The 11,185-nt window shown below is 43.6% G+C and overlaps 1 protein-coding gene across 1 annotated transcript in view; it reads right to left on the reverse strand.

Moving 5' to 3' along the window:
- PTPRR (protein tyrosine phosphatase, receptor type R) overlaps positions 1 to 11,185 on the reverse strand; it is a 302,767-nt gene that overhangs the window by 8,183 nt on the left and 283,399 nt on the right. Inside the window, exon 14 of the mRNA XM_019514731.1 lies at positions 6,917 to 7,030. Coding sequence (XP_019370276.1) covers positions 6,917 to 7,030 — 114 coding nt within the window. The remainder of the gene's footprint in view (positions 1 to 6,916; positions 7,031 to 11,185) is intronic.

Consider the following 11,185-nt stretch of genomic DNA (forward strand, 5'->3'; position numbering starts at 1 on the left):
CACACACACACACTGCCCCTGCCTCACTTACACACTGTGTCCCTGCCTGCACTTATGCACACACACACCGCCCCTGTCTGCACACGCACATACAAACACAGTGCTCCTACCTACACATAGACTGTTTCTGACTACACACACACACACACACACACACACAGTCCTTGCCTGTGTGCACACACACACCTTGGTACTGGCGGGGCGCATGCTCCCCAGTTCGGCAATGTAGATGGGAGCCACACGGTGCTGAAGCAGGGTGGGAAGCAAGGAAATGGCTGGGGGTGGGTGTGGAGGGGCTGGGCTCCTGCTGTTGGCTCCCCCAGGTCCTAATTCCCCTGGCTCTTGTCTTTGACAGGCAGCCAGGAGCAGATAAATATTTTCAAAACTTTTAGGGGTCCTGTGGGCTGGATAGAATGGCCTGGTGGGCCAGATCCAGCCCATGGCCCATATTTTGCCCTCCCCTGTATCTAGATCATACAGAGCAGGCATGCAACAAATTAGCTATGCACCCTCCTCGAGTGCTACTTCAGTCCCCCTCCCCTGCCTGATCTGCTGTTCTGCTTCTTGCCCTGTGCTCTATACTCAACCTTCTACTCTGCTTTCTGCTTTCCTCCTTCTGCTCCCTGCCCCATCTGATACTCTGCCTTCTGCTTCCTGCCCTATGTGCTGTCCCTTCCATGATCTATTGCGTGCCACACACAGAGATGGCCTGTGTCACTTGAGGCCCATGTGCCACAGGTTGGCCACCCCTGCTATAGGGAATCCCACAGGCCTTCCAAAACTTTTAGCAAGTTGGATATGATGCATGAGTACATCTCAGAGAAAGGATATGGCCCAAGGGAAAAGGAAAATGTATTGTATTGTACACTACTTTCCCTTAAATCTTAACTGAAATAGTCAATTCCAGGTGGGAGGTTTGCATTACAAGAAATACAGGATCAGGCCTCTATCAGACATAAAATATTGTTTTTAAAATGTGTTAATCTAAAAGAAAAGGCAGCTGATACGCAGTCCTTGGCAAGAACTGTCAAACAAAATAAATATTTTGGTACACAGATCTCTTTGCTGGTCTACAACCACAACATTCTTTTGGTTTCCTTAATGCTGCTGATGGCCAACCAGTCAAAGTGGAAAGCAGGCAGGAAGTAATGAAGAAAACACCAGTTCCATATACAATTGCTAAGGAGATTCAATTCCTCCTTGTCAGGCTCAGATCTGGCCTCACGGGGTGCGTCTGCACATGCAATTAAATTGACTGAATGAACTCCAATACAGTTCATGCCAGAGCTATTAATTGCTTCCAGGCACAGCATTTACACATGCACCCAGGACTGCAGCAGTTAGAATCGGGGCAGAGCAGTCCCAGGCTGGCAGCAGGTTCAGGGGCCAGCCCGGGGCTCCAGGTGGAGGTGTCAGGCAGCGGAGGGGCTGGGTGGGGCACAAGGGTGAGCCATGTAGTAGGACGGGGTCCGGCCCCCTGCTGCCTGGGCACAATTTACACCCAAGTCAGTATTTACATTTGTGTTTAGGTGCAGTTACTTTTGTCACCATAAGACAGTACTGCCCCTGACAGTGCTATCTTACAGCAGTGAAAATACGTTTGTTGTGGTCTAATAGCACCACATCTGTAGATTGTGATGCTTTACACTGCAGCAAGTTAATCTACTGTACAGTTAAGTGCACATGTAGATGAACCCAGTGAGTAACACTTTTGTGACCTCCAGGCTTGACAGCTGCTTGTACATGTCACAGGGGTTTAATTTGGTTTAGTTCTCCCTAAAGTGAAATGGTGTTTCCACCATTTCAGTTTAGGGACAATTAAATGAACGACACCCCTGTGGTGTGTAGACAAGTGTGGGGGCCCAACCTTACCTGCCTCTCTGGCGGGGAGGATGGGGAGGGTGAGCTGCCAGTGGGCTGAATGGTCCCTGAGCTGTGTGGGGGCCTGGTGCTTCCCTCCACAGCTGCAGGGGGAGCAGTGCTTCTCTCCATGGCAGTGGTGGCACTCCCGAGGCAGCACCTGCTACTGGTACCCAGCCTGGGTGGTCCCAGGGGGCACCACAGCTGTGAAGGGAATCACGGGCCCCCATGCAGCTCAGGCAGGCAGGCAGGCTCTGAGAGAAAAAAAAGAAATAAATGAAGATTAGGCTCTTCACCACTTTTTTTTCTTCTTCAGTTGAGCCTGTCTGCCTGCATGGGCTGCTGCCGGGTCACACAGCAGCGAGAGAAGGTGCAGGGACGGTGCATGGGGAGCTGGAAGCCCACCAAGCCCACAGCACATCAGCTTCCAGCGCCCTGTGCACTATTGCACTTTGTTAGGTAGCAAACTAAAACACCTTGGAGGTGGGGTGGTCACAAACAGCAACACCATTAAAGCGGAATACGCTACTGAGCATCCACAGAGTAACACCATTAAAGCAATGTAAAAGGGCATTTAAGCCGCTTTAAAGGCCAATTTTGTGGCATGTACAAAGGCTTGACTACTGCAGTCTCTTATTTCTAGGAATGAAATCACATGTTGTGATAGAAAGCTCTAGCTGTTACAAAATATGCTTAGCATGAGCACATCACTGTAATTCTCCCTCACCACTGGTTACCACTTCTTTAGCAACCATAGACCTCACTATGATAGCTACTTTCCACATAGCATCAAAATGCTTTCCAAGAGAGAAAGGTTTGTGGCTAGGAGTCAAGATGTCACAAGAACTGGGTCTAGACTATGGAACTCACTTCCATCAGTGATAAGAATGAGGACAGGCTTCCCTCCGCAGACACCATAGTTACCATATCAGATCAAGCAATTTCTCCTACAGGCTGGATAGGAAGGAAGGAAGATTGCTATTGTTACTTCTTTTATAAAAGTCCTGGCAGTACTTAGATACTGCAGTATCAAGTAGTTTTATATAATTAGAGTTACATAGTCCATTTTTAATATTATGTGTCAAATATTGTAAAGTCAGCAGATTTATTCAGTATTCAAAAACTACCCACAAATTTCTTTGGGAAATAATTCTGGGGTTTACAGATCATTCATTAGGAATATGTCACTCATTCTTTCTACATAAGGTACTATGTGTTCTTTGTGGCATTACTTGGTTGGGTGATTTATATAACTAACCCAAGAACTCAGCAGCTCTCAAATTGCCTACTGGGGTATAAAAATTGCAATGTTCTGTTTTAAATTCCATATCTGCGCCACTGCAAATTAACTTTGCAGTTAAATTTGTTTTCAGGGAATACGCAAATTGAAAATTTGGTGAGGTGGTTTTTTGTTTGTTGTTTTTTGGGCCAGTGTTTCCAATAGCAAAGGTTATTCACAGGAATCTTCAGGGACTAGAGGCATAAATGCTGTCAAAGTGATTGAGTTTCCTTAAAAATTCAAATGGACAACTCATGGAAAAGAATGTCTTGCAACATTCCCCCAGCTCTACTGTTCAATGGAGTCTTTTACAGATGCAGATTCAAACAGGCAGGCCTTGTCACTTCTATTATCCAAAGAAGCGTTATAAACTTGACTTCCCTTTTTGTTGCATATTAGTAATATTTAATATAAAGGGTGCCATCAATCTCCCAAGGTTGAGTTAGTAGCAGAAGTGAGGGGTGTACCAAGAGAAAATTTACCTCCACAAATTAGGTTTTTTATGGGGTACAGAGAAGATAGCTTATAACTATAGCTTTCCCTCTGCATGACTAGCCAGCACTGCTGGCTCTTCTGCAATAACTGGACCAAGACCCTGCATACTTTTTTCTTAGTCTGTACAGGGTGTGTAAAAAGGGAAACAGTCCCTGGTATTCTGAAAGTGCAAGGACTGTAACTTTTCCTGGCTCTTTTTCCAGGCTGCAAAGGGCAGGGAAGCTACTTGTCCTCTGTCCTTCCCTTGCTCATCACTGGTGCAGCTGAGCATAGTCTGGTCCCAAAGGAATATGATGCCTTTTTTAAAAAATTCAGTGATTAGTCAAAATACTTAAACAATGAATTGACGCATGTTGGAAATTCTTTTCATCCTGTCTGAGAAACCAAAAGAAAACTCATTGAAGATCATTCCAAGAATGTGCCTTTAAGAATGTAAAGAGTTTCTAGGTACAGTATTCCAAAAAAAAGCTTGAAGATATGTGGTATCAAAGGTTTCTTGCTTACGTGCACAGCAAAACTGCAGTCCACATTGAGTGCAGTTGAATCCTATCTCTGGACTGGGTTTGGGAGAGGCAGAGGCCGGCCTCTCTACACAGCACAGCATCCCTGGTTGCCAGTAGGTTCTTCCACCCATTACTCAGCTTTTGTAACTTAAGCTGCAGTTTTGGAGCAGAGGAAATACTGACACACCTTAGTTGGGAATTTCATTCCCCACTACAACGCTATTTCAAAAACCACAGCTTTGGGTCTGATTCTTCATGCAGCTAATCCAGACTCCAATTCCTGGCTTGGGAGTTATTTTTTACATAGTATTTTGCCTCCTCCACTTTCAGTTGCTGCACTGGCCCATGGTGGTAGACATGTAAGTAAATTAAGCTGGAGTTGGCTCAGTATGTAAAGTACTTATGCATTGTTGTCTTTCATAAACAATCGGTTGGATGCGCTCTGCTGAAATTCAGGCTGTGGGCCCATGCAGTGGAAAGTTCACTCAGAATGGAGATATAGCAATATAAATGGCTCAGTACCCGCACTACCCACAGGACCTGGATTTAGCCAGGTACACACTTCTACATGCTTTCAGGTAGGGCTGGCTGGAAAGGAAGTGGGGACATAGCATTTGAGAAATGAACTCACTTAAAGTTCTAAGCCAGTCTCTTCCAGCAGGATACCTATGGATCCCCAGCAGTAAATTAAAGATATCCTTTCTTTCTTATTTGTGGGACTTCCAGCCTGGGCTGGACAAGGTGCACCCCTGCACCTGGGAGCCCCGTTAGGTGACAGTCTCCCAGTTGGAGGAGAGACCCTGCTACACGTGCAAATTAAAGCTCAACAGCAACCAGCTATAAAGTTAGTACTCATTTTTGAGGTCTAACTTTATAGCTGGTTGGAGCTTTTTATGGCGTGACAGCAACTTTGAATGTGGAGCTCATCTCAAGGTAATTGTGCAATTAACCAGTTAACTGCATGATATCTGCAACGTGTAGAGGGAGCCTAGATAGCAGATTAAACCAATAAGCTAGGAACTATGAACAATTTTGAAAGACAAAGTATTTGGCTTTTCTGAATTTTAACTGGAAAAAAAATCTTATTTATTTATGTGTTATGTCAGCTACTGCTTAAGTCTTTAGTGAATGAGGATATGGAAAAACTGCCCATAAAAGCTATAGCATTTATTACTGCGAGTCAACAATCTGTATAAGAATTTAGTGAATAAGCAGGCATGTCAAATTACAATATTTAGAGATTCTTTAAAATACATGTGTGCATTGTGAGATTCACTGCTTCCCTGAATATGTCTATTTAGATCGGATATCCACTGTTCTGATTTGACTTACTCTTCTTCTAAGTTTATCTGGTGTAGTAATATTTATAAGTGATTAAATAAAAATGCAATGTCAGATTCTGTGACCAGTTATACCAATGCAAGTTTGGAATAATTGTTTCAAGATGGGAATAAGTACATTAATATTGGTGTACCTAAAACCAGGGTTTGTTCCAGTATAGTGAAAACACAGTTGGACATCATGAAGAATAAATATAAAAGATTCTATAATAGAGCTACTAAAAGGGAAATAAATATCCCCTGTTTTATTTTTAAGGCAGCAAATACACTGTCAAATGGATAGTGGAAAATTCTATTAGACAGTTTTTGAATCAGAGGAGGGATTTTCCCTTCTCCTATGTATCATTTATGTTCATAAGCTGCAAGATCCAGCTAGAAATAATTCCCCTTAGAGCAGGAATTTGCATCTTTTAGGAGTGATGGACTGAAATAATGCCACTTGCTCCATAAAGGGCCAGTGCTGATGACCCAGTTGCTGCCACTGATGTTTCTCTGGGTCATCTGGCCACTGCCACGTGTGAATCCTGATCCCTCCTCCCCTAATATTGAAGAAGTCCCATGCTGCCAAATTGCTACCAATACCCAGGCTTCCTGGATTGGACAGAATTCCTCCATGACAATTAAATTAATATCAAAATCAGCCATATTTCTTATCATTGCACCTAGGAAGTCATAGCTCCCTAGCTTACTTAAGTGAAAACTACTCATGCAAGAGAAACATAAAACCCCAAACTCAGGTCCTGACAGAGGAGAAAAATAGAAAATTTGTTAATAGATATTTTGGTTAAAGTGTGGAAAGGGATTTCCCAAAGCACTCAGTGGGTATGTCTCTATAGTTTCTGCAGTGATCTTAAGACCACGACCAAGAACACACCCTACCCACTTACTCACATTCTGCATGTAATGTGTGCTGGAAAAATGTTGAGTGGTTTCCTGGTGGTAGGTACCTAGGAAGGTTCTCCAGATCTGTACAGGACATGCTTCTGAGAGTGATGAGCGGTGCACCTGGCCACAGTCTTGGGATCACCTTGAAAGCAGTACAGGCATACCCTGCCCTGGCCTAAACTTTGCTCTTGCTGAAGTCCATAGTAAAAATCCCTCTAGCAAAGCTGGACAGGAAATTAGGGCAACTGAGATTTTCTGAAAATCCTACGCATGATAGTTTGGAATTCTTAAGTCTTCCCATGTGGTGCGTTAACATTTTAAGAATCTAAGCATTTCAGTTCATATTTACAATTTACCAGAGTCATTTGTAGTTGCTGATATTTCTAACCTTCTGTAATATTGTATAGTGTTGGCTTCAGGACAGTATTTCTGCATTACAGTACTTCTGTTCTTTGACGTTAACTGACAAATACATCAGATTTTAATGTAACAAACATTGACTGCAAATGGCATGTCAGTTATTAGACTGATCTGATGGTTGCATTGCAACTCACCTGTCCACTCGAAGCTGGCAGACAATGCTTAATAGATCTACAACTCCTTCTTCCTTTAACTGGTGACAACCAATGGCAGTAGCAATAAAACATCCAGTTCTTCCTATACCAGCACTGAAAGCAGAATTAAAACAAAGGTGAATCTCTCAGCTCTACTTCAGCTTGTTTTCTTCATGAAACTCTGACCTCTGATTTATGGACAAGAAAATATATATAAAGTGTTAAATATGGAGAAGAGAAAATGGTAAGCAGTTAGGTGTATGATTAATAAGGCTAACATTTCTTTTTAGTTTCAAATCAACGTGTTTCATTCTACAGCAGATTATCAGTCATGGGTTACCTTGTGCTATCAGTTGTGCCTATATGCTTTCATTCTCCTCAGAAGTATATGGAAGGAACAATTTAATGCAAAACTTCAAAAGTTTCAGTGAAACCGAGGAGTTTAAGTATCCTTTAGACCTAAGAAATGGATGATGGAGATGTGGCATAAGCAGCACAGCTGGCCCCAAGAGGCAACAGACCTGGGGATTTGTTCAAGCACTCCTCCCTCCTTCCCTAACTTCACCTTGCTTGGCTGGAGAGTTTCCACTCTAGTCCTTTTTTAACAGCCATGGCTACATAGCAAGATAAATTAATAGTATCAGTGTTGTCCACCACCTTCTCCTCTCCCTCTGCAGAAAGGAAAAGGAGTCAGTATGTCTGTTAGTGGGCTTATTCTTCACCCCTTGTGTCTCCAGCATCTATCTACCTATAACTTTGAGGAACTGGGCCATCGTTCCTTTCATCTGTTCCAGGAATTCACTGAAACCATTTCTACATATTTGTTCCTGCTGGGGGAAAATGTGCAGAAGATGTGATCTGGCAGTTAAAACTAAATGTCGGGAGTCAGAATTCCAAATCACCATGCTTGACTTCAGAATTCAGATGAGTATCAGGCCTTCATGATAGGATTTAACCACTTTGTGCCTCAATTTGGCCATCCACAATTTCTCCATACACAGTAAGGGTCCCCAACTCTTGGCCTGCAGGAAACATACTCCCTGCAGAACTCTAAGACAGAAGAACCATTGTGGCAGTGTCGCAGAGCATTCAGGTGCCCTGTGCCTGAGAGCAGAAAACAGCTCGGGAGAGACCCCTAGTGACAAGAAGAGGGAGGCCCAGCTGCCAGTTACCAGGGTAGCTAGAGTAACAGGTGCTGGTTGCCAGGACAACCACTGGGGAGCCAGCTGACAGGAAGGGGTAGGGCCTGGCCCATATAAGCCCAGGCGGGAGGCTAAGAGGGCAGTTTCCCTCTGGTGGTCATGGGAGGAGGAACTTGGCCAGTGCAGACAGAGGGGAGAACCCTGACTGCATGAGCAGCTCCTGGTCGCTGCTGGGGGTTGGAGCATTTCCTGATAGGGATCAAATGTTGTTTGGCTGTATGGTCTAGCTTTTTATGTTACAGCCCAAGGGCTTTGTGATTTTGTGTTCATTGTTTTGACTGGAGGACTGGGTGAGGCTATTAGGGGTTGGAGGAGGCCTCATAGGGGCTCCATGGTAGCATGGGGATCCTGGCGCCAGAGACAGTGCAGTATTTGGGGTGTATTGACCCCAGCCCCAGAGCAAGGGGGGCAGTGAGAAGCCCAGAGAGAGGGATGCGAGGAGTGAGAAGCCCCAGAGCAAGGGAGGAGGGGGCTGCAAGAAGCCCCAAGGAGGTAAAGGAGAGGGCTAAGTCACAACAGGGCCCAGGTCAAAACCACGTCAGTACCATCTACGAGGTTTGGGCTGCGGTGTAGGGGAGGAAAAGGAGCCGCAGATAGCGCCCCCTGGCACTGGGGCGCATAAAGTGGGCAGCCTCCCGATAATTACATCAATCAATTAATCAATTTAAGATCAAGGCATGGCAGGAGAGTAAGCAGGTGGTTGGCCCATAACAAGAGGGCGGAGTCACCAATAGAAAGGCTCCAGTAGCGATACTCCTGTCACAGGCAGCCACAAGAAATTAAAAAGTTAAAACTGAGATTGACAGAGAGTGCAGAATAGGAAGGATATTGCTTGTAGCAGTGTTGGGGATGGTTCTGCTTTGAGCAGGAGGTTGGACTAGATGACCTCCTGAGGTCCGTTCCAATCTTAATTGTCCATGATTCTATGGTTCTATGAACTCAGGTGGGGCAACCAGGGCAACAGCCCTAGGTGCTGACTTGGGGGTAAGTGAGGGAAGAGGAGAAAAAAACAGCTGCCATCATAGCCACACGATCATGCTTGTGACACAGTGGCAGCTGGAAATCACCACTGCCCGGGCACCTGAATGGCTTGTTATGCTTCAAGTTGTCTGCAATGTTTTCCTTCTTCACAACTGTTGGCCATAAGACAACAAAATTTGCAGACTACTGTTTTATCTAATGAGTATACACTCATCCATACACCTTATAGTTCTCTTGAATTAGGTTAAGTTAGCAGCAATAAAATATTTTGGATTGCCATAAGAGTGTAAAGTGTTGTTAGGATTAAGCACACATACTACAGCTAAACAAAACCTGATGGAATTAAAGATGTGAGTGTATCTGAGACTCAAGAGCCCTCCCATCTGGAAGTCAGGATTATCAACAGGACTCAGATAGCTGAGCCAAAAAATAAGATGTTAATGAGAGGCAAAACTAGCAGTTTAAGAAAAGGCTGATTTCCTTAACTGGGTGTGAGCTGTACTCTTGAATGCTAAGACCATTTGGGTAAACATGTCCAAAAGGGGCTAGAGACGTTTTATCAAACGGGGAAAACAGAGGCATTAATTCAAACAAATTAAGGCATGTATGTTCTCTTTTCCAAAATATTCTGGAATCCTTGAAAAAAGGAGTGTATAAATTAAAACTCTGAATTGGCCAATATTTTCTCACAGCAGAACACTTTACATCAAACTTCTTGGCTGTGTTATACAGTTCAAATTTTCCCATGGATTAACTGTTCTTGGACAACTTTTCTAATTCTTTTAACAAACAAAAGGATTTTAAAATTTTTCCCTCCCCACATCAGTCATGTAGGCCCTATCGTTTACCTAGCTTTAGTACAGAGAGATCCAACTGAATCCAACACAGTGGGATCATCTACATGTGCATTTAAGCGTGACTAAATTTAATGCGCATCAAACTAATGTGCATTAAGCGATTTTTGGCAGGTGCCTACATGTGCAGAGATTTGTCACTAAAGTTAATGCCAAGTCCCTGCAGCCCTGCCATGTTCCCCTAGTGGCTGGGCAGACCTGGTGCATATCTACATGTGCATTAACTAATCACACCTAAATTTGATACCTGCACGTGTAAGTATCAAATATAGGCATGATTAGCTTAATTTTGCCAGTTTTAATGAGCATTAAGGGCACACACACGTAGACGCACGCCCATAATACACATTAAATTAGGCCAATGCATATTAATGCGTTGCATGTAGACGCACCCACTATTCCCCGCCTCCCCCTTTTTTTGTTGTCCAACCTCATCACAGTATTTTTGTGATCTCATCTAAGTACTCTGAGGTGCTGATCGCTGCACACTATGGTAATATAGTATGACACTGCACGTTTCCACTTGTTTGTTTGTAGAATACTGCTTCAAGACTAATATGAAAACATTTGGGTGAGGAATGGGTAGGCTCACTATATCATCATATAAAGAGTGAAGGCAGTATTTGGTTCATTTGATTTGTGGAGTAAAATGGGTTGTTGTTTGCATATATTCAGCCAATTGGGTTTGTGCAAATGTTGCAAACCCAAAAACATTTGTGAATTTTAGCATGAATGTATATTTGCCTGAAATGCTTACCTGAAGCTTGTTATCCTGTGTAAAAATACATCAGTCATCCAATCATAGGGCAGAACACATGACTTAGGTGATGGATCACACAACATGAATAATGAATATCAATTAAAGTGAGCAATGAACAAGAAACAGAACTGAAAACTACTTAGAACTGGGATTCTGGTTGTAGCCATGTTGGTCTAATGACACAGGCAGGCAAAGTTCTTTGGGTAGATGTGAGATCTTTTATTAGACCAACTGAGTAGTTGGAAAAAATTTTTTAGCAAGCTTTTGGGCTCAATCACCCTTCTTCAAGCATAAGAAGTCTCTGCTGTTCTGAGACTCCAAGGAATGAGAGAAGCTAAAAGTGTGACAGGATGTCAGTGAGAATGCAAATAGGTAGAAATTAGGAAAACTTCCTTATTTTCCCCTTTTCACAGACAGCCTCTTTTCCACCTTGAATTACTACCACTGTAGAGCCTCCCTGACTCACCTTTGG

The sequence above is a fragment of the Gavialis gangeticus genome, unplaced genomic scaffold (assembly GCF_001723915.1).
Source record: "Gavialis gangeticus isolate Ggan-Ray unplaced genomic scaffold, GavGan_comp1, whole genome shotgun sequence".
Classification (NCBI taxonomy): domain Eukaryota; kingdom Metazoa; phylum Chordata; order Crocodylia; family Gavialidae; genus Gavialis; species Gavialis gangeticus.